This window comes from Urocitellus parryii, chromosome 5 (assembly GCF_045843805.1).
Source record: "Urocitellus parryii isolate mUroPar1 chromosome 5, mUroPar1.hap1, whole genome shotgun sequence".
Taxonomy (NCBI): Eukaryota; Metazoa; Chordata; class Mammalia; order Rodentia; family Sciuridae; genus Urocitellus; species Urocitellus parryii.
Window position 1 is genome coordinate 157,932,962 of NC_135535.1, and position 24,424 is coordinate 157,957,385.

General features: G+C 40.2%; 1 protein-coding gene across 2 annotated transcripts; it reads right to left on the reverse strand.

Moving 5' to 3' along the window:
- Positions 1-1,123: 1,123 nt before the first annotated feature.
- Positions 1,124-19,122, reverse strand: Sar1a (secretion associated Ras related GTPase 1A). Of its 2 annotated transcripts, none has more exons than XM_077798702.1 (7): positions 19,104-19,122; positions 13,661-13,734; positions 13,418-13,537; positions 12,954-13,019; positions 9,541-9,644; positions 4,378-4,509; positions 1,124-3,549 (listed from the first exon to the last, which is right to left on the reverse strand). In XM_077798702.1, exons 2-7 carry the CDS (start codon positions 13,716-13,718, stop codon positions 3,433-3,435), a joined length of 597 nt encoding a protein of 198 aa, XP_077654828.1. In that variant the 5' UTR covers positions 13,719-13,734; positions 19,104-19,122; the 3' UTR covers positions 1,124-3,432. The 2 variants fall into 2 exon arrangements, with proteins under 2 accessions (XP_077654828.1, XP_026261598.1); XM_026405813.2 differs by lacking the exon at positions 19,104-19,122 and adding an exon at positions 19,013-19,097.
- Positions 19,123-24,424: the final 5,302 nt, after the last annotated feature.

The window sequence follows — 24,424 nt, forward strand, 5'->3', positions numbered from 1 at the left end:
TCTGCTTTATCACTGTGTCACTAAAATGTTAATCTTTAGCAAGATTACTAGTACACATCTAAGTCAGCAATAATGAAAAAGGTTACTATATAAATTACATAAACTTTTTGCATAACTTCTTTGAATAAAATTAATGCTGCTTGGTGCATTCGCAACACAACACGATAATGCTTTCAGTGTTCCTGGTGACACAAATCAGTTTGAAGAAAGGATTGACCGTGGTATATGAGGCAGATCTGAAATTAAGCAGTCTTCCCACACCAGGCAGTCTTCTTTTGGTTTTATGACACAGAAGATAGCTTGTTCACAGCAAAATCTCCCCTAACTCAACTTCTGAGCAATTAAAACTTTCTCTCTAGAGTCCACTGATTCTCCCCTAATGACGCTCAAGCCTCTGGCATGAACTGTTATGCGTCAGGGTTTTTTGTTTCTGTGTACAGAAGTCCCAAGTCACAGCCAGCAGTAGCCAAGGTGAGACCCACTGAGTGCTAGGCTCATCTTTGATCATCATGTTGAACTCTGCCTCAAACAAAACAATCCTGTTTCCCCATAGAACCCACGTCATCCTTTCATATCAACAGGAACAAAAGGACATTTCCAGTGGTTTAAGTCTCAGTTGTAAAGAACCTGTTTCATTTTATTTCCCATTCTATTTGTCCTGATTTTATTTTGGAATCTCATTTGTAGTTTTCTAAAAGCAAGGCTTCTGACAAGTCTACTAAATGCCCAAGGAGTCCTTCCCCTTATTTGCCAAGGGTATCATTCAACTGATTCTCTTCAAGTCGTATAAAATGAGTTAAAATAGAACTAAAATGGATGCTTCCCTGCCAGCTTGTAAGATTTTGCTTACACATCTACCATCCCTCTCCTGTTGCAGATATGACAACAACCCTGCGTCCACAAGACACTTCAAGGTTCCCAAACAGTACTAAAGTTCTTCTACCAGCCCAGCCTTATTTATTTCTTCCTGAAAACAAAATTCAAGATTCTTACACCCACCCTAAATGTTTCTTCCTCTATGAAGGGAAGAACTCTGCTTTTCCTCCCCCAAACAGATGATTATATGCTCAAACAGAATAAATCAATGAAAAGAAAAAGGAGAATAAAAAAAGAAATAGCAAGGTTGTTTTAACTTTTTATTAAAATGCTTAGGATACAGATTGACTTTCTTTTGTAAATGAATGTTTTACTTTTCCTGAAGTAGGACATATATGCACTCTGATAAAACAGAATGAAAGGTCTCAGCTTGTGGGAGTTCCTCTACAAGGCTCTGCTCATTTGTCTGGAGCTGAGCTCCTCCAGTAGCTTTCTCAGCTATTGTATGATAAGAACAGTGTTCTGTGGGGCAAGAAATCAATGGGTGCTGCTTGACTTTTCAACGCCCTCTTCCTCCAGTGGCCAAAATAAACCACTTTCACAAAGAACTGTCCTATGTAGAGACCACAGTTTTCTAGCTTACTACAAACTGATTAGGGACAAACCGAGTGAGAGTGGAGAAACAAAAAAGAAAACTTAACACTGAAGCCTCATATCTTTGATAGAAAATTACGGACAACCTTTAAGCCAAAGGAAATAAAAAGTATGCACGTTATCTATCTATAACTAGTTCATTTGCTGTTAGCTAGATTTGTTCACTTAAGGCTTTGACCCCTTTCCAAACCAACAATTTTGTCTTAATCCAGCTATGCTTGCTATAAACACAACGTTTGAACTTCCCAGACATACTTTATGTAGCCTCTGCATTTGGGACCTGGCAGTGGAAAAGAATGCTTTCCCAACAATAAGGTACTGAAGACCAAGAATGAGAAAGCAACTAAAGAATGATCCTGTCCCACCCCAGGAGTGTATTATCCATAGTCTCCCTACCCTCCCATTAAAGTCAGAATCCAGTGAACTGAGCTCAATCTTTTGCAAAAAGTATCATCATCACAATTTTCAATTTTGAAGAAACTATCTTCCATCTTTTATTAAAGAAATGAATATAGATACCTCCCACCTTAAGATGATTTCCTATCATCTTTCACCACACTGTAGAATATAGGTTAAGATCATGAAAATCCAATTTTACACGTGGCACTATGAAAATGGAATGCTATAAAAACAATGCCCATTGCCCTCATGAGGATGCTGATGCTTTCATACTGATGTCAGCCACAGGAAGAGCTCTGTAGGATGTTCCTGGGGTTGGTGTTTCTCCCCAGCTTATTTTTGGAACAAAAAGCAATTTCATACCAAAAAGACTGGAAAAGCTGCAGATAATAACCTTTACTTTAAACACCAACAAAATAGGAACTGAGAAGATGTACGAAAGAGAACTCATGAACAAGAGAAATCAAATTCTGCAACTATTTTTTAAAAATTTTAAAGCCCACTGAGAAATCTTTCCTAGATTCACACAAATGCTGTAATACCAGATGTCTAAGTCCTCAACTCACAGAATTAAGAGCCCTTAAGCTGTTAATTTTGTCCTGTGTCCTTCTATTCAGAATAATTCCCCCCTTAGAACTCAGACACACCTGCAGTATGCGACTATATGAGAGATGTTTCGACTCTTTCTTGAGGCGAAATTCAGGTTTTTTTTTTAACTGAAAATGAGAAAAGATACTATAGAGAGCAATGAAATTTCACAACAGTATTAAAGCAAAGATTGGCTGAAATTTGTAACTTTATAAGTAAAAATAATATAATAATAACCCACTCTATAATTAACTCCTCCACAGTGAACAATCTGTTACCCACTCTGTGATGAGGAATGAATCCAGCTGACCACAGTGGAAATCTGCCACAACCATCAGGCCAAGTTTCTGACCTTTTTTTAATTCTCTGTGGACAAGCTGATGCCACCTCCTACAAGGCAGTTACAGAGACAAGGGAGCTTAGGGGAGCTTCTCTCACCAATCTGCCACCTCAGCAGTAGTAAGTTCACTCTCCTGAACTCTGGCCTCCAATGTGTAACTGTTCATAATTTTATGAAGTATCTAAATGTCACTCACTAATTAAAAAAAAAAAAAAAGAATAGAAAACTCTGGACCAAGGAAATTGTGAACTCAAAAAGTCAAGAGGGATACCAATTACATTAACAACACTTTCTTTAAAAAATAGAATCACTTTCTTTTGAAATCAACCACAGTGGTGAGACGTGTTTTTCTTCTCAGGTGTCCTGTGATGGCACACAGCCTTACCCGGCAAATCCTGCCAGCTTCCAAGTCCGGGGATACTGACCTGCACCAGCACATGGGGCAGCATTACCTCACAACAGTATGGAGAAGAGCACATGTCACCACTGGGCGTGAGAGTTGACAAAGACTCTTGGCTTCTCAACGCCAGACATGGTTGGAGAGCTTTCCTTGTTCTATTAGAAAAGTTCATGAGGAAGCTGTGAATAGGATCAGTCCAGAGGAGTAAAACTCTTTTATTTTCACTGTCCAAACATCAGTCAATATACTGGGAGAGCCAGCGGAAACCCTCGCCGTAGCCTTGCCTCTTGAGCACACTGCACATAAACACTTCCATGGGGCGGGCATTCAGTTCCTTCAGAGTCACATTCCCCTAAGGGAGGCAAAGCCAAGAAAGGGTGGTTAGCATCTCTGTGGTGGAAAAGCTTGAAAGGGTGATCACTAAAGTCTGTTACTCGGTTCCTTAAATGCATATCTAAGTGGGTATTAATTACAGAAATGTGGTTCAGGCCATCTAGATGACTTCCCTAGGGCCTCTTGCTTTCAAGGATATAATAAGTAGCACAGTTCTATTGCCAGCGGGCCCCCCCCACCCCCGCCCGCCCGCCCAAGAGCATTTGCTTTGAACACTTAACATTCATCTAGAAAGTCATGGCAGCAACCAAGAAACAGCCAATGGGAGTCATGGAACCAGCATGTATTCTGATGGACAAGAGAGGTCCGGGACTGATTAGAAGTCCCACTGAGAATAATCAAGTGTTTTGATTCCAATGCTTGGAATGTGATATAAATGACTGCTTCTCTTCAAAACCTGAAATCTTCAGCCCCCAAAACAACAATAAAAAAAACCCAAAAACCCCACTTTCTGGCTAAGAAGTGTTCTTTTAAAAGATTGCTTTTCTACCAATTCTCCAAATTCCTAAGGAATAAAGTATCAGAAGGTTTAAAAAGGGGCTGTGGACATAACTCAGTGGTATAGTGCTTGCCTAGCATGTGTGAGGCCCTGGGTTTGATTGCAAGCACTACACACAAAAAGAAAGGTTTAATAACATGCCTCTGCCTTTAGTGAGCTTACACAATACCTATACTAAAAGAAATCCTAAGCCTTTAAGCTTTTGAAAGGAGACTCCAGAGTGCCAAACATCAGTGTTTCAGATGTCGTGAATGTCCTTTCTAGGCCTCCTGAAGACTTTTTTCTTACCTTTCCTGTGGTCTGTCCATAAAGCCCAAATATCTCGCGAAGTTTTTCTTCACTGATTGCATCTGTTCTGTCAATTTTGTTTCCCAAGATAAGGATTGGCACATTGGATATTGTTTCATCAGTCATTAAAGCCTAAAGACAGGGTTAAAAAAAAAAGCTAAGTGAGGGACTCTGGAGTCCCTCACTTCTACTGATCTTATAAGGCATTATATGCAAAGTGAAAAATCTGAACATCTCTATATCTGAATAAAGACTCATCATAACAGTTGGTAAAAAAAAATCCTCTAACTACCTCAAAACAATTCCAACTTAAAGTCGTCTATTTATGAGTTAGAAGAACCGCCCCAACCTTAACTTTTAGCTAGTTGGCTTAGCCACAAACCATCCTCAGATGGTCCTGCCCATTTGCATAGTCCAGAAGAATGAATGCTGTGGCTACATAGCCTCAGAGATGACCACAGGAACTACCCAAGTTCTGAGTATCCAATATGTGCAAAGCCCCATCTTGACACAGCAAGAGATGCAGAATGAAGGGTTAGAGAAGACATCCCAGTCCATATTCTATGTCCATATTTATGTTAAGAAAACTAAATAGTAACACAATGTAGTAGACTGTCACAATGAATGGGGACAAACTAGTAACAGTAAAACAAGTTCAGGGAAATAAACAATTTGGGCCTAGCAAAACTGGGCTCTAAAGGAAAGGCAGGACTAACCAAGTGCAAAGAAGGAAGAACATAAGCAATGGCTTTGGAGTAGGATAAGAACTGAGGAAGCTACATGAAGTATTGCCTGGTGCAATTAAAGCATTTACTGATATGCAGCAACAAAGTAAGGATAACCCACATTATGGTGCCATTCTGAAAAGTTAGCTGCACTAGATCTACAGACCACAGACCAAAAATGTATACTCATAGGACAGTGAATTTACAAATAGTATCTATCTGTGGTGCTCATGTAAGAGATGATAATATCTGCAAAGTAGCAAATTTAACGAATTGTGCAGGAGACATTTTAGAGAAGTTAAGTGAATTCTAAATGACAGAACAGAAAAAAAAGGAGTTAAAGTCTGTGGAACAGACTTCAAGACTGGGCATCTAAGTTTTAATTGATGGGAAAGCTTGGAAAGAAAGTAGAGTTGAAGCAATAGGGGAATATGCTCTGACCATTTTGAATTCCAGGAAGTGTTAAGACAAAATCAGAGTAAGGATGCTACTTTATCATGTAAATACTGATAAAGTGCTTAAAATGTGTCCAGTGCTGGGCTGGGGATGTGGCTCAAGCCGTAACGCGCTCACCTGGCATGCGCGGGGAGCTGGGTTCAATCCTCAGCACCACATAAAAAAAATAATAAAATAAAGATGTTGTGTTAAAAAATGAAAAATAAAAAATGTGTCCAGTGCTTTGCTGGGGCAAAACAATAAGAAATAAGACAAAGTCTGTTTTAGTTAGTTTTTGCATCATTGTGACCAAAATACCAGAAAGAACAAATTAGAGGAGAAAAAGTTTATTTGGGACTCATGGTTTGAGGTCTCAATCTACAGCTGCAGTCATTACTCTGGACCCAGGGTGAGGCAGCACACTGTGAGGGAAGGGCCCAGTAGAGGAAAGCTATTCATGGGTAGGGTCAGGAAGCAGAGAGAGAGGGAAGAAGGGAAGGGGCCAAAGGGGAGATGTACCCTTCCAGACCCATCTCCTCTAGCCACACACCACCTGCCTGGTTACCACCCAGTCAGTCCACTCAAAATAGGTTGGACTGATGAGGTTACAACAATCCAATCATTTCACCTCTGAACATTCCTACACTGATACAGGAGCTTTGGGAGGTGCAACTCAGCCAAATCATAACAAAGTCCCCACATATAAATTTATAGTCTCGGGGGACAATAGACATGCAGCTACGGAGAGACAATTTGGTCTGAGAAGTCAGTGATGGCTTCTCAGAAGTGGTCATACCTGAAATATGAGATCTCTTAAAGGACATTTTAAAATTTAATAGCAAAAGGGAGGCAGGCTGGATACTACAGTGACACAGCCACATAGCAGTACAATTCACAATAGCCAAACTGTGGAACCAACCTAGTTTCCCTTCAACAGATAAATGGATAAAGAAACTGGGGGATGCTGGAGTTGTGGCTCAGTGGTAGAGTGCTCATCTAGCACATGTGAGGCCCTGGGTTTGATCCTCAGCACCACATAAAAATAAAGATATTGTGTCAAACTACAACTAAAAAAAAAAAAAGCAAAATATTAAAAAAAAAAAAAAAAAAAGAAACTGTGACACACACACACACACACACACACACACACACACACACACACTGGAATATTACTCAGCAAAAAAAGAGAATAAAATTATGGCATTTGCTGGTAAATGGATATAGTCAGAGAATATCATGCTAAGTGAAGTAAGCCAATTCCCCCAAACCAAAGGCCAAATGTTTTCTCTGATAAGTGGATGCTAATCCATAATGTGGTGGGAGGTGGATGGGATGAGTGGAGGAACTTTGGATGCGGCAAAGGGGGAGGAGGAGAGGGGACATGGGGATAGGAAAGATGGTGGAATGAGACAGACATCATTACCCTAGGTACATGTATGATTGCACAAATGTTGTGACTATACTTTGGGTACAACCAGAGAAGTAAAAAATTGTGCTCTATTTGTATACACTCAATCAAAGAGCATTCTGCTATCATGTATAACTGATTAGAACAAATAAATATATCATTTAAAAAAAGGGAGGCAGGCTGGGAATAGGGAGGGAGGAGGGATAGGTGAAGAAGCTAATTGGGGAATGGCTACTTATGTATATCCAAAGAAGGACAAGTTGTTCTCTGTTTGGAATGTAGTTTAAGGTAGGTAGTAGGAAAAAAGGAATATAAAGAAGAAAAATAAAAACAGAGGGAGGGGCTGGGGATGTGGCTCAAGCGGTAGTGCACTCGTCTGGCATGCGTGCAGCCCGGGTTCGATCCTCAGCACCACATACAAAAATGTTGTGTCTGCCAAATACTAAAAAATAAATATTAAAAATTCTCTCTCCCTCCCTCTCTCTCACTGTCTCTCACTCTTTCTTTAAAAAAAAAAAAAAACAGAGGGAGAATCATGAAAGATCATATGTTATGCAAAAGATTTATAGATTTTACCCTGAAAGTGATACAAAAACCAAGCAGGGCAATGCCAAATCCAAGATAATTCCTTCTAGCAATATAGTGCCTGGCAGAACGATGGAAGAATCTACAATAATTCAAAGGTTTCTGGACTGCTTATCTAGGAAACAGGAGGGGAAGATGAATAGCTTCCTCCTTTGAGAAAGCAGGATCAGTAGGTGGAATTATCCAGCAGGAAGCAATTATGCATGAGGCTGGGATTCAGAAGAGGTCTGGATGAGAGAAGTCCATCTGGAGGTCATAGACATGTGGATGGGAGATGAAGGAATGGGAATAGATGAAAGTAGCCTGAGAGAACACCCACATTCAAAGGCTAAGCAAAGGAACAAGTACTTATGCAAAAACTGAGAAGTATAAGCCGGAGAGACAGCATCAAAATCAAGAGTGTAAAGGGGAGTTTAGAGAAATAAAAAATGGCCAATACCAACAAGTTAAGTAAGGTGAAGACTGTCCTGAAGGCAATTCCACAAGATCAGAGCTGGAAATTATCAAGCCAAGAAAATGCAATGTTAGCCAGGCACAGTGGCACACGTCTATAATCCCAGCAACTCAGGAGGTTAAGTGAAGTCAAGCCCCCAAAGGCCAAATGTTTTCTCTGATAAGTGAATGATAATCCATAATGGGGTGGGAGGTGGATGGGATGAGTGGAGGAACTTTGGAGTGGAGGCATGACAACTGTAAGACTGAGGCCAGCCTCAGCAACTTAGGGAGACCCTGTGTCAAAATAAAAAAGGGTTGGGAATATAGCTCAGTGGTTAAGTGTTCCTGGGTTTAATCCCCAGTACCAAAATAAATAAATAAAAACAATGGACAAAGGAGAAAACCTGCAGTGAGTCCTTGATAGTACTGAAGGATGCATGTGACCAAAAGACTGAAGATTGAGAACAGACTATTAAGATCTAGCAAGTCATTCAGTGGGAGGGCACATAGGCACAACCTGAGAAGGCAGATTTAAAAATATAGCTGGGTTCACTGGTGCACACCTGTAATCCCAGTGGCTCAGGAGGCTGAGGCAGGAGAATAACAAGTTCAAAGCCAGCCTCAGCAGTTAGCAAGGCATGAAGAAACTTAGCAAGATCCTATCTCTAAATAAAATAGAAAAAAGGGCTGGGGATGTGGCTCAGTGGTTAAGTGCCCTTGGGTTCAATCCTCAGTATTATAAATATAGACAGATAGATAGCTGGTGTCTCTTTTTGGGTTTCACTATACCAATATTACATAAAGACTGATACATGAAATGTAAGGCTATTAACTATGCTGGGACAACAGGCATAAACTGAGCAGTACCCTGAGTAAATTGGGCCAAAAAGTCACTGTATAATATAAAGCAGAAAAATCATTTAAGTTGAAGCTGAGGTTCCCCAAGTCATTGAAAAACAGTATCTTGGGATTTTTTTTTTATACCAGAGACTGAACCTAGGGGTGCTTTACTACTAAGCTACATCCCCAGCCCTTTTTATTTTTTATTTTGAGACAGAGTCTAAGTTGCAAGTAGCTAAGGCTGGCTTTGAACTTGCAATCCTCCTGGTCTCATTCTCCTGACCACTAGGATTATAGGCTTCCACCACTACACCTGGCACTCCTTCATTTTTTTTTTTTTTTTTTTTAAAGAGAGAGTGAGAAAGGGGGGAGAGAGAGAGAGAGAGAGAGAGAGAATTTTTAATATTTATTTTTTAGTTCTCGGCGGACACAACATCTTTGTTGGTATGTGGTGCTGAGGATCGAACCCGGGCCGCACGCATGCCAGACGAGCGCGCTACCACTTGAGCCACATCCCCAGCCCCCACTCCTTCATTTTTGAAACATATTTTTTTGTGGTGCTAGGATTGAATCCAGTGCCTCACGCATGCTCGGCAAGCCCTCGATCACTGAGCCACAACCCCAGCCCAATATGACTTGGACTTTCATTGTGTAAACTGGAATGATTAAATATTGGCACTATTGAGCTGTATTCTTTAGAACATAGGCCAAAAAAGGAGGGGGGGAAAAACATACATTAAGCTCAACTTTGGATTCCATGAGGCGAGAATGATCTGCACAGTCCACCAGAAAGACAATCCCATTAATTGCTGGAAGATAATTTTTCCAAACCCGACGAGCTAAAAGACAAAATTTGTAGTTGCATCAAAAAACATATATTGTGATAAGGAATAACCTAAATGATCTATAAAATGAGCAAATCTTAAGCAGTTTTAGTAACACTAGACTCCTCCCTGTGGATTCTCTAAGTCCTGGGCTGTATTAAGTCAGAACAGAGGATGCAAACTGATGGTCTGTGAGCTGAACCTGTTTTTCTAAATTTGCAAATCAGAGCTTCTGTCTTGAAAAACAGTAATATCTGGCAAACCCATATCTATTTACCTAAATGCCCATCATCAGCTAGAACTAAACAAATGGTGGCTTTCTTAAACTTTGAATGAGGCTTGATTTCTTCAGTTTGCCAAAGTCTTCATTATTCCCTGTTGTCTTATGCTCAATTAATTTAACTCACTTAAATGACCTGTCTTGTCTATGGAGTCAATTTTGTTTGCAACCTCTGAGTTAAAACATGAGTGTAGGGGCTGAGGTCGTGGCTCAGTGGTAGAGTGCTTACCTAGCATGTTAAAGGACCTGGGTTCGATCCTTAGCACCACATAAAAATAAATAAAAGTACTATGTCCAACTGCAACTAAAAAATAAATTTAAAAATAAAAAAATGAGTGTAGTACCTGTCCATGTAACTATTTATTTTGGTACCAGGAATGGAATTCAGGGGTACTTTACCACTGAGCGACATCCCCAGCACTTTTTATCTTTTATTTTGAAACAGGGTCTAGCTAAGTTGCTTAGAGCCCCATTAAGTTGCTACGGCTGACCTCAAACTTGCAATCCTCTTGTAGCCTCTCAAGTAGCTGGGATTACTGGAATGCACCACCATGCCCAGCTTGTCCATGTAACTTTCTAATGCCTTACTAACTAGAATGTGGACCTGCTGACATCTCATCTACTCAGGTCTCAGGAGCACTCACTCAGACTTCCAAGTCAGTCCTTGTAAGTGTTTTTTGTTGTTTTATAAAAAGAAGTGAGAAAGGCTGGGAAGAAGTCCTTTAATTACATTATATTTCTCAGCCACTCATGTCTAGTCCTTGAATGGCATGAACAACAAAGTGTCTCTATATCAAAGGATTAATAACAATTACCTGGATACCTCTGAATGTGGGGCAGGGAGAGACTGGAACTGTCACTTTGACTTTCTATATTGCTATACTATTTGTTACATTAAGTCTGCACTACTTTTAGAAGTTAAAAGTTTTGTTTTTCTTATAATTTTATGTATATTTTTTGTCATTTTTTTTTAATTCTAGGATTGAACCTAGGGCCTTATACATGCTACATAAATAATCTATCACTAAGCCACACCCCCAGCTCAAAAGTTGAAATCTATGCAAATAAAAAAAGGAAACTCCAGATGTTTTAGTAACTTCTATAAAATGGTGGCTTTGATTATGAAAAGGTGCCTCTGTTAACTTTCCTCAGTCTGTTAAACAAACAAAACAATGTACACGAACAAGTTTCCCTTCCCTTCTTTCTTTAACAAAACATGAAAGTGAAATTTATCACACCAAATAATCTACTATTCCCAGTTCAAGTATCTAAAGACATCTGGTGTCTATTTCTTCAGCAGTCTCCAGATGGTCTAGGTTGTCTTATCTGGCTCTGAATTTAAATATGTAAAGCGTTACAAAGTCTTTTGGGAAGGAGAAAAGATACCAAATGCCCAGTGTTTTATGTGATTGTGAACATAATATATGTAGGATTATTCAGGATATAAATATTAAATGAGTAAAATTAATATAATATTCTAATGAACCCACCAATTATAAAATTATTAGGCGTGATAATTAGAAACTACCAATATTCTATTTTAACTGTTTTTTTAAACTGTATTAGATTTTCTTAATTATTTATTATTATTATTATTTTTTAGTTGTAGATGGACACAATACCTTTATTTGATTTGATTTATTTTTATGTGGTGCCAGGGATTGAACCCAGTGCCTCATGCATGCCAGGCAAGCGCTTTACCTCTCAGCCACAATTCGGCCCCGCTAAATTAGATTTAACCTAATAAAATGTTCCCAAAACAGACTTCTCAACTCAATAACGACTGAGTAAAACTTATAGAAATAGAATGTCAGTGGTTTCTTTTCCCTACCTTCTCAGAATATTTATTCCCACACTTAAATGTTTTACTCCTATGCCTAGAGTCTTGCCAAATGTAAACTCACTACCCAAGAGATAAAGATGCCCATTTTGTAGATCTCAAAAATACATAAGACACCTGATGGGAAACTGTGAACCAAAAAGACATAGTCTGAATAAGGAAAAAGGACTCAACAGAAAAGCAAAAAAATTGGAAAAAACATTTCCAACTGTCCCAGATGGGTAGAGCACATAAAATATCAGTTTAAATCAGAATGGTCACAAGTAGTCACTGTATTATGTTGACAACTTTTGACAAATTTAAAATTACATATGAATAAAAGAGACTTGACAATTGAATACAATTTGTGATACTGTACTGGTCTATTCAAGAGGAACAAATGCTAAAAATGGAGATTACTGGGACAACATACAAAAAAGGAATATATGAGAGTAAAAAAATTAAAATTTTACATTTTACAACTACAATGATTATATAAAGGAATATTCTTTTTCTTTGGTAAAAGGCATGAAAGTGCTAGGGAAGCATGATGTATTCACAAACTGTTTAGAAAAATATAAATTTTTTTGAGAGAATTTTAATATTTAATATTTATTTTTTAGTTTTCAGCAGACACAACATCTTTGTATGTGGTGCTGAGGATCGAACCCGGGCCGCACACATGCCAGGCAAGCGCGCGCTACCGCTTGAGCCACATCCCCAGCCCGAAAAATATAAATTTTAATGTTACTAGAGAGACTAATAAATCTGGACAAAAGTTATAAACGTATAGAATTTCCTGTATCATTTATGCAATTTTTGACAAGTTGAAATTACTTAAAAATAGTAAGTAGATAAAAAACGTCAATGAAGTAGTAAGACTGCAATCCTAAAAATGGGCACAATGGTACCTGCCTGTAATCCCAGAGACTCAGGAGGGTGAGGCAGCACGACTGCAAATTTAAGGCCAGCCTCAGCAACTTAGCAAGACCTCATCTCAAAAAATAAAAACTGATTGGGGATGTAGATAAGTGGTAGAGCACCCTGGGTTCAATCCCCAGTACCACACATAAAAAATAAATTAAATAAATGAATATAAAATAAAAATCATTCCAATCCTAAATGCAAGCAATTTAAAAGGTAAAAATGACACACTATTTGGGGATCGTGGGGTGAGTACACAATGAACCATAAATTAATACCATGCCTTCATTAAGTCTCTTACCTTGCTCATGCCCACCAAGATCAAAAGTTGTAAAAGTCATTCCAGCAATTGTCAGCTCTTCTGATGCTGAAAAATTGTCAAGAGGAAATAAATAAACTTTTCCATCCAAAGGCCCAACTACTAATACTGTAAGCCAATACTAATGCAAAAATCTAATAAAGCTTTCACCTTGTGAAGATACAGAAATGAAAACTTTCTTAAAGAGAGTCAAAAGTTTACTTTCTAAAGAGACAAAAGTTAACTTTTCTCCAAGATGTGTTGTTTCATAGGAGATACGGGAGATGTGTCCCATTTTAGAACCAGAGAGATTATTTGACCTTTCGTATGTACTAAAGGTTACTTCAAAGTAAGCTGGCTTCTGGGGCCTCATTTAATAAAAGAATGACATTAATTGGAGATTCACCCCTCCAAACCTGACATTGACCTTCAAAGGTCAAAAGAACACCTGGTATTTTCAAACATACTTGGATGTAGTGTTGGAACATGTTGGCCTAATCTGTCATCTTTGAGCATGTGAAGAAGAGTAGTTTTGCCTGCATTGTCCAAACCCAAGAATACAAGTTTTCCAGATTTCTTGTAGAGTCCTAAAAGAGAACATAAATTTTTAATGTAAATTCTCTCCCTATATACCAAAGGCTGCTTATATTTAAATTGCTGGAGGAAATGCAGTGTGAAACCTGTAATATATTTAAAGAAAATGGCTTTACCTAGGAACTGGAGCACACTGCTGAAGCCATTGTAGATCCACTCAAAGATGAAAGACATTATTAACGCTTACTACCTGTATAAAATATGAAAGTAGCAAACATTAACTTTTTAAATACCAGTATAGTTCTGGAGAAGTTAACTCTTATTCCCTGGCTCAGATGCATGTTCAGAGTCTCATGTTTTCTGGCCTAAGAAAGAAGATTAACTAATCTCCTTTACCCTTAAGACAAGGATTTTGAACACTGAAGAGAAGCTTCTAGGATCCTTGCATCTGCACGAATTCATTGTTTCCTAATAGCTATCAACCTATGATACTCAGAATTATTAGTTAGTGACATATGTTCCTCTTTTACTGTGTGACTCACTCCTCCAGGCAGCTGCAGCTCATTCACATTCCTTAGATACCACCAAGGTCTACCACTTAACAACACCTGTAGGAAATCAGTCTCATTAATAACCTGGATCAAACGGACACATAGATATGTGGAAAATAAGAAGAAAAGCATATTAACCTATCTGTGCACAGCTCTAAAAAACAAAGCCAAAATTGTACTGGCTAACTTAATTTGTCCTGGTCCACTTACAACCTCTTTATCCCTACTGGGGATCGAAACCAGGGCCTTAAGCAAGCTAGGCCCTGTGCTCTAACACCAAGCTATATCTCCAGGCCTTTCTTGAATTTTAAGACAAGGATCTCACTAAGTTGCTCAGGTCTGCTTAAGCCTACAGTGGATTACAGGTATACACCACTGAACCTAGCTAAATATTATCTCTTCTTTAATAAAATTTGTCTAACCCCTTTTGCAAATGTTTCAGCTTATAAAAAGAAAAGACATACTATTTTATAGAAACAAAAAGGAATAACATAATACTTTCAAATATAAATAATCAAGTTCAAACCCATTTCATAAATTTTTATTTTCTTTAAGAAAGAAAATTCACTCATAAGCAAGGTGAAGCGGCACACCCCTGTAATCCTAGTACGGGAGACACTGAGGCAAGAGAATAGAAAATTCAAGGCCAGCTGCAGCAATTTAGCAAAACCCTGTCTCAAAATAAAAAGGACTGGAGGCCGGGTGCAATGGTGCATTACCTGTAATCCCAGCAGCTGGGAGACGAGGCAGTTGGATCACAAGTTCAAAGCCAGCTTCAGCAAAAGCAAGGCACTAAGCAACTCAGTGAGCTATGAAGCTATATATCATTGACCAAATTTTGAGTGAGACCCTGTCTCTAAATAAAATAAAATAAAGGGCTGGGGATGTAGCTCAGTGGTAAAGTACCCCTAAATTCAATCCCCAGTGCCAGAAACAAACAAACAAGCAACAACATCCAAAAAAACCCAACAACTCATTCAGAACACAGTAGTAGCTTTCTAAGCAAGTACATATATTAATTAGCACTAATTAATATAATGAGCAAGTACATATTTTAATTAAACAAGTACATATATTAACTAAGCAAGTACATATATTAATTCGTAATTAGTTAACTTAGTTTCCCACAGGCCTAGACAAAACAATGACCCAAAGCTACTAACAGGTCTAAACACATTGGTAACAGGACCTCTGAGTGAAGTTACAAGGAAAGGATCTAGAGACATTGGTGAATCTAAGGTGTGTGAGAGTTAGCATTTTCTGGTTACCCTAAGTATTTGCCTCAATATCTCAGATTTAGGGCAGGAAAAAAAAAAAGACCCTCATCCATTAACAACAATATCTATCTGTACACAAGACTTTACATGTGATGAACTATAATCAAACAAAAAACTTTCATGAATAGTAATGGGTAAAAAGGTTACACACAAAATATTCTTTTCTGTTGCCCAAGCTGGCTTTGAACACCTGAGCTCAAGCCATCCTCGTGCCTCAGCCTCTCTAGCAGCTGGGACGGCAGGTGCACTCCACACATAGGCTGCACCTATATGCTTCAAAAAATGCTAGACGGAGAGGAAGCTGAAAAAATGCAGACGTTATGCTTTTTCTTTTTCATTCAATTACTGGATTTCTGTCAGGGTTGGGTATTAACCTATAAACTTTAGAGCTTCCTTAACACTTTTCACAGCTCTTACCACAGAGGGACAAATAAAGCATGGAAATTTGGGTGGAGGTACAGATTGAGGGAAAAGGTTTTATGAAAATAAATTAAATGAAAGCTTTTTTCCTCCCTTTTCTGTAACATTCAATCTTATTTTGATAGAAAGACCATATTTAGCATGTTAAATAACACTTTTGTTTAGAAACTTAGTCCACACTTTAAGTCCAATAACTTAAATGCACTTACAGGCTGGGCTTGATGGCACACTTGTAATCCCAGTGACTCAGGAGGCTGAGGCAGGAGGATTGCAATTTTGAGAGCAGCCTCATGAACTTAGGGTAGCCTGAGCAACTTAGCGAGACCCTGTCTCAAAAAATAAAAAGGGCTGGGGAGTAGCTCAGTGGTTAAGTGCCCCTGGGTTCAATCCCCAGTACCAAAAATAAAACAACGCATATACAAAATTCCCATGCTAAGTTTCTTTTACTACAGGCAAGCAAAAGGACAATGTGCCTTTCTGTATAGTCTCCTCAAAGCAGATACCCTTCCCTATTTTTCCTCAATCTATTGCTTGGAGAAGCACAGTTCACATTTATTTATTATTTATTTCGCTGGGATTACAGTAGTGTGCCATCACGCCTGGCACAACTCATCTTTAGAGAGTGCCCTTCAATAAGGTACTCCCTGACCATCACTCCTTTACAAAACATCTCTATTAATTTGTACTACACTGGTTTGCAGTCAATACTTTATAGATTCTCCCTCACTGCTCCCCGCTCCAAGTACTGGGGATTAAACTCAAGAGCTTTGTGCACACTAAGCAAGTGCTCTCCAACTGAGCTACATCCCAAACCCCTAGATTCTTTTACATCATTTTCAAAGTACTCCCAACCGGGCTGGGTAGTTATAGCTCATTGGTAGAGTGCTTGCCTACCATGTGTGAAGCACTGGGTTCAATCCTCAACACCATGTAAAAATAAATAAATAAAGGTATTAATAAATAAAGGTATTGTGTCCATCTATTAAAAAAAAATAGTAGTAGTACCCCCAACCAGGTGAATTCTGCAAAGGTGATGAGGGGAAAACCTCACACTTCAAGGAATTTTTCACAGTACTTGAACTACTCATTTTCCAATTTATTTTCCTTTGACATCACTGCTTTATGGACGTAGTATGGCATGCCTATAATCCCTGCTACCCACAAGTCTGAAACAGGAGGATGGCAAGTTTGAAGTCAGCCTAGGCTTAGTGAGACCCTGTCTCAAAATAAAAAATCAAAAGGGCCGAGGATGCAGTTCAGTGGTACTGTGCTAGCCTGGCATGTGCAAGGCCCTGGGGTCTACTTCCAGCACTGCAAACACTAAACAAAATTATCTATGGAGAGTGAAGAAACTTCAGGTGATGTTTAAAAAAACAAACAACAACAACAACCAAAAAAACCCTCCAATTTTTTACTGGACCCAAAGGGTTGGGTTCCACTGCTACCCAAAGTTAAGCAAATGGCCTTGATGTCTCCTCCATCCTTGAATTCTCAGAATTTATACCAACTCAGTCATTTTAGAGATTAGAGACACCTCATTTCATCCCTACACCAACTCACAAGCAGGGCTTATTAGCCTCATTTAACAAGATGAAGTTGCTGACACTCCTAAATTATCTTCCTTGTTCAAGACTACTTAGCTGAAAAATCTCAGTTCCAGGACTGAAATCCAGGACCTCACACACATTAAGCAAGCACTCTACCACTGAGCTACATTCCCAGCCCTTTTTATTTTTTATTTTGAGACAGAGTCTCCCTAAGTCGCCAAAGCTGGCCTTGAACTTGCAATCCTCCTGTCAGTCTCCTGCATAGCTGGGATTACAGGCATGGCCACCATGTTTGGTTTTATTATTTCTGAGACAGGATCCTGCTAACTTCCCCAAGGCTAGGCTTGAACTTCTGATCCTCTTGCCTCAGCCTCTGGAGTAGCTGGAATTGGAGCCACCCAGCTTAAACCCTCCTTTTATAACACCAAAGCCAAAGCCCTTTCTGTTAATATTACACAAAATTCAGATCCAAATCACAAAATTTATTTAAAAACTTCCTTAACCCATCTACTACATAGATCATAATCTTTTAAGTCTTCTTTATAATTCATCACACCTTTTGGATGGTATTTTTTTTAATATTTATTTTTTAGTTTTCAGCGGACACAACATCTTTGTTTGTATGTGGTGCTGAGGATCGAACCCAGGCCGCACGGATGCCAGGTGAGCGCGCTACCACTTGAGCCACATCCCCAGCCCTGGTATTTTTAATTAGTATTTATTTCCTTTACTATCACATTATGGCAAGTAAGAGTATTCTAAAATTTAAGGGTTCCAAAGACATCAAAAACACTGCTGCACCTAAAACAAAGACTTGCAAAGTTAAGTTCTGATTCAAACAAGTACCGAAAACAGATTATAACTCATTTTTTTAAATTCTGCATCATTTCCTATACACACTCAGAACAACTTTGAGAGACTATTCCAAACAGATCTGGGGTTTTAGCTAGGAAACCACTTGGCTGAAGGAGTAAATGTCAGCCCATGGCAAATCTCCCTAAACCTTCTGTCTACACCTAAGCAAAAGGACTCAGGGTAAAGACAAAGAAGAGGACCAAGAGAGAATATTTATAGAGGCAATTTGATGCGACCCTTACGATTCTGACCCCCTCAGCTAGAATCGTAAAGAAAATAGAAATCTGTGCAGAACGCACATGAAGAAATTTTTCCGTGCACCAAAGAGGGGGAAAGAGGGAGGCGGAAGGAGAAAACACGGGGTTTGACACACGACATCAGATGACAACAGAGAGCTGACGTGGGGAGGAGCCCTGAACTAGGAGCCTGTAGTCCTGGTTCAAGCGCTCACAGTTGCCAGCTGCCGGGACTTGCCAGGCCTCAGTCCTAGAGTCCGTACAAAATAAGGATGATCAAAAGCTCCCAACCGCCTCACCGAGGACTGAGGCACCTCCAAGATAGGAGACACGGAGTCGTTTCCTAAACTGGGGATGGGGAGCACAGTACACACTAGGAAACTGTTATCCAGCCCGGCAGCTGCAAGACCCCGAGAAGAATGCAAGTGAACTCAAGAGCCCGGAGGTCGGCAAGGGACAGAGAAGACCCGGCCGAGTGGGCCCGTCCCCGCCCAGAAGCAGCCCGGTGGCCCCAAAGAACCGCCTGCGTGTCACTTCCCCCCCCCAACACCGCCGAGGCCGGCCTCCGCCCCGACCCCCTCCGCGACCCACCCCAGCTCTCTGGGCCCCGACTGCCTTCTCCGTTACCACCCCCTGACTTACGGCCCGAGGGGCTCCTCCGAAGGCGGCAGGCGGCTAGGACCCTCCCTCAGAACACACAGACCAGCAGCACCCGGGACCGCCAGCTACTCACCGGATACACGTCATACCCCTCCCCCGGAGTTTCCGGGAGCGTCCTTGCCCCCGCCCCTAGCGTCACGCTCTCTTCCCAGGTACCGCCCTACCAGCGACTCTCGCAGCTGAGGGGCGGGCCTAAGGCGTGACGTGCGCGGTCGAGGGCGGGCCCCACCTAGGCTCCACCTACTCTCGTGGAGCCCACAGGCCGCGCGAGACGTGGCAGCACCTGGCTTCCCAGGCTGTGGCGGGATCCTCGAGTCCAGCGGCGGTCTTGCTCGTTCTGCTCCCGGGGTTTCCTTTCCTTCGGTGCTCCTAGATGCACTGATAAGATCAAAAAGAGCAACCGACGGGTGGGTAGACGGGTTCTGCAAACAAAAGTTGACCTTAGGGCCGGCGACCTCAGGTGGATACCGTCAGTCTTTGGCTTTTGTTTTATCCAGCCCCCAAACTGATCTCCCAGGAAGGAAGTTATCCACACACGGTTAGCGGTATTCCAATAGGGGGCCTTTATTACCAGGGCTCGCTCCACGACGAAGGAGAGTGGCCCCTACCGGAGTTAGGGTCGGGTTTAAAAAGGAAAAAACCGCAAAGTTCAGTATGGGTGGCATCTCTCTTTTGTCCTATCAGCTCTCGCCAAGCAAGCAGGGTACTCAGAGAAGCAGAATTTGCGGATAGTCAGGAATTTTTGCAGGTGTGCTAAGGGTCCTAGTTTCCCCTTTTTAAGGGTCCTAATTCCTCCTTAGGTGGAAATTCCCTTCTGGTGGTTATTCTAGGAATTAATGCCATCTTCCTCTCTTTGATGCTGAGGATCGAATCCAGGGCCTTTTGCATGCAAGCCAAGCATTCTACCAACTGAGCTATATTGTCTCTTTATACAAACTGGAGTTAGATTTGCTGTCACACTTTAAGTCACATTTTCCCTGTCGTGGCAAAGCCTGTTGAGTGAGAGAGCTAGTATCTGTTCAGCACTTACACTCCCAGCAGTGCGCTGGGTACTTGGAGGCTTCATCTCATTTTACCCTCCTTACCGTTTTCTGAGGCAGATACCATTATCAGACCCATTGTACAAATGAGAACCGAAATTCAGATTAGCCAAGTAACCAAACTTAAATTCAAATGATAAAAAATAGCAAAGGAACATGTTGCCCCACTATACTGTGCTTCACATACATTTTCTCATTTGATTCTGATGACAACCCTGTGAGGTTGGTATTAGTACCCCATTTTGCAGATAAAACAGTAGAATGGAAAGATGATACTCTGGGATAGGAAGATTTCGGTATCATAAAGATGTTAATTCTTAAGTAAAATTATAAATTTTACGTATATTATAAATTTAACATAATCCCAGTAAAAGTACTAGTAGGATTAATAGGTCTTGTGTGTGTGTGTGTGTTTAAACTACCCTGTTTCTAAAGTTCATATGGGAAAATAAATAAGGCTCTGGAAAACAGCTAGGAAGCAGCAGCTACCATTATCAGATATTACAGCATTATAGATCTAAGTGTGGTGGTACACTCCTTTAATCCCAGCAACTCTGAAGGCTAAGACAGGAGAATTAGTATTTCAAGACCAGCCTCAGCAAAGCGAGACCCTTTTTAAAAGTAAAAAATAAAAGGGGGTGTAGCTCAGTGGTAGAGAGCCTTTGGATTCAATCCTTAGTACCAAAACAAACAACAACAACAAAAAAAAAACGTAGCCAAGCTTGGTGGTTCATGCTTGTAATCCCAGCAACTCAGAAGGCCAAGTCAGGAGATTCACAAATTCCAGGCCAGCCTCAGCAATTTAAAGAGGCTCTAAGCCACTTAGTGAGACACTGTCTCAAAATAAAAAAGGGCTGGGGATATGACTCAGTGGTTAAGCACCCCTGGGCTCCATCCTCAGTACCAAGAAGACGATGAAGAAGAAAAATATGTGAGATATATGTGCGTGTGTGTGTGTGTGTGTGTGTGTGTGTGATATACATATATATCTCCTCCATAATTATTTAAAACAGGTACAAGCCAGTTGAAGTGGCACATGCCTGCAATTCAGCCACTTGGAGAACTGAGACAGGAGGATCACAAGTTCTAGGCCAGCCTAGTCAACTTAGTGAGATCCTGTCTCAAAAATAAAAAAGGGGCTGGGGGAGTAGTTCAGTGTTAGAATGCTTGCCTAGCATGAGCAAGGCCCTGGGGTCAGTCCCCAGTACAACAAAACAAAGGAACTGATGCCAAAGCAATGAGACAGAACAAAGTACAGAAATAGATCCAAATGTACTTGGAGAAATAAAGTGGCCGATGGCACTCCAGCAACCACATCTCCAACCCTAGTGCACCACTTCTCCCCTCCCTTCATCCTGTGGGTCTTGGGTATTGAGTTTAAATCACACCCAGACAACAAAAAAAGGCCCAGGCCATGTTCTGAGGCTTTTTTCACATCAGCTTTGTCCAAACCAGAGGACTGTGCCCATGGGGCTTACAATTGCAACGTGCACAACCTGGATGCATAGGTATATTGCCCTGGATTAAATCCCCAGTATGCAAAAAAAGAACAAAAATAAAAAACCTGAGTAGTCAAAAAACCAAGTTGCATCCATAAATGACATAATACACCAAGTAAGTTCCAGGTGATTTGCATATGTTTGGGTAATAGAGTATGTACTTAGTATGCCCAAGGCACTAGATTAAATCATCATCACCAGAAAAGGTTTGTATATTTTAAATGACACTAGAAAAGTACTTGCAAAATAGAAGAAAGCATGGATTCCTTAATATCTTGAAATGAGGATGACCTTTCCAACTGTGATTGAAAATTCTGAAGCAATTAAAGGAAAGATTGACAAATTCAGCTGCATAAAAATAAAAGGCTGAAAATGACCAAAAAATAATAAGGGAGCTCTAAGGGCAAATAAGTTGAGAAAAATATTTACAAGTGAAAAATACGCATGAAAAAGACTAACAATGTAAGCTCCAACTAATGGTCTCACCAAAATATGACCTGATTACTGGGGGGATTGGGGAGACAGAAAGTATATGTACATGGAGAAAAGGGATGCATATCATTGAGTTACATTTTCATATTCTAAAGTTGTTAGAAAATAGGTATTTTCCAAATCTGAAAAAACTAATTAGTAACTAAATAAGCATGCTATGCAAAGATATATAGGTAAGAGTTAATGCGATTGTCTCCAGGGAACATAAAATTAAGCAGGAGTGTTGGGGTGGGCATGGATATTTTTATACCAAGATTTGGAGTACCATTTGCCTCTTTATGTGTTTGTGTAACTTAATTAAATTAAAATAATAAGTAACAAAAAACAAACAAAGAGTAATAATGGAAAAATAGGTAAAGAATAGGAAAGGAAATACAAATGGCTCTTACACTTAGTAAAATAATAACATACTGTAAGCTGAGCACAGAGTGGTGCATGCCTGTAATCCCGGCCACCTGGGAGACTGAGGCTAGAGGATCACAAGCTAAGGGCCATCCTCAGCAATTTAGAGAGACCCTGTGTTTCAAAAAATGAAAAGGGTTTGGGGACTAGCTCAGTGGTAGAGGCCCCTAGGTTCAATTCCCAGTACTGCCAAAAACAACAACAATAAACTATAGAATATATATAGTCACTTTATATAGAGGACATATAGGTATATAGGTAAAAGAGCCCATTATAGAATATATGTCTTGAAAAAATGTGTATCTGTATATCTGTTTATATATTGATATAGTTGTTCCCTCAGTGTCCATGGAGGATTGGTTCCAGGACACCTCTCAGATACCAAAATCCAGGGATGCTTAATCCTTTATATAAAACGGCATAGCATTTGTTTATAACTTCTGAATGCCTGTTTTGAATAAAAAAAGGGGGGGGGATCAAATCCACACCCTTGTGCATGATGGGCAAGTGCTCTAGCACTGAACCGAACCCTTAGCTACCTCCCGTATGCTTGGAATCACCTCTACAAATACAAAATAAATGCTGTGCATACAATTATTTTGTTTTGCTTTCATGGTGCTGGAGATTGAACCAAAGGCCTCCCGCATGTCAGGCATGTGCTCTACCACTAAACTTGTGTCTCCAGCCCTGTGTATATAATTGTTATAGTGCATTGTTTAGGGAATGAGGAGGAAAAAAAAAATCTCTGAATGCCCCATAAAGATGCAATTTTCCCCCAATTGTTTTCCATCCACTGCTGTTGAATTCTTCTGAGAGCTAATTGCATAGGGGAAGACACTAAGTAAGTTTTGTTTACAGATTCCTCTGGTACCATCTTTGAGTTGATAAGGGTTATTTGCTTATATTGGTATGATGGAAAGCACATTTCTCAAAGGAATTTTAGGGCTTGCTGCAAGTGGGAGCTGTTAAAGGGCAGTTCAGATGGTCATTTCTGTAACTCCTATTTGTCAAGTGCCTTCAGCTCTGATTGGTATGCCAAAAATGACCTATCTTGGGGTGGCATGTTCTGGTTTCTTTCATCACTGTTTATGGGGATGTATAGGTAATGCCATTTTTTGGAAAAATAGGTTCTAGAGACAAGCTAGGTTTGAATCCCAGCTCTTCCACTTACTAGCATAACAAGGACTTAGAAGCTGCTTTTGCTAACAACACTGACTCTTTACTTGGGCCTGCAGATGGGGGTAACTAACTGCAGATGGTGGTTACCCCCAGTGGGGTAACTAAAAACAGGATAAAGCTTGGTATTTCTGCCTTCATTTTGTATGTGTCTTCTTTATTACCTTAAACTTTGGGTCAGATTCTTGCTTAGTTTTGCACACAGACATGTTAATCATTTAAGAAGTGTTAATCTGAAGCTGGCAATCCTACCCCAAGGTAGAGTAACTAAAGCATTTGCCGGATTTTCAGGAACATTATAGTCAACTAATTGTCAACTGTCAGCTTTTACAAAATCCTGTTCCAGACCACCAAGTGGTGCCTAAATGACCACCTGTCATTGCCCCACACCTGAAGGACTAACACCATCTTGCTTTTCTAACTGGTAATGTTCTCTGAGTCATTCTCTCCTGCAGTCATTAGGATTCCAGGAACAACAGGCCTTATCAATAAACATTTTGTGATGAGTCCAAACTACCCCGGGGCAACAGCAACTTTCTTATAGCTACTGACAAAGCTCTAGGTGGCCAATCCTAAGATAATGATCAACCAGACCAGTTTGACCAAGCCTGTGGCTCCCCTTCCCTATAGAATCTGGAAGTTCATGTCAGTATCCCTAAAGAAAGGGCTAAAGACACCTGATCCCCTTTGTCTTTTCTACAGCTATATTGAATAAATTCCTTTCCTGCCTTTCACCATTATTTCTTCCATTTAATTTCTGGGGTGAGTGGCTGGACCTGAGTGTT

What these genes read in the sequence shown, in the direction of transcription:
- Sar1a (XM_077798702.1), bottom strand. Translation starts at nt 13,718, where the DNA reads ATGTCTTTCATCTTTGAGTGGATCTACAATGGCTTCAGCAGTGTGCTC. An exon ending in AATCCAAAGTTGAGCTTAAT is followed by an intron (nt 4,510 to 9,540) that starts GTATGTTTTTCC and finishes CCCTGTCTTTAG; the next exon opens with GCTTTAATGACTGATGAAAC. An exon ending in ATGGACAGACCACAGGAAAG is followed by an intron (nt 3,550 to 4,377) that starts GTAAGAAAAAAG and finishes TGCCTCCCTTAG; the next exon opens with GGGAATGTGACTCTGAAGGA.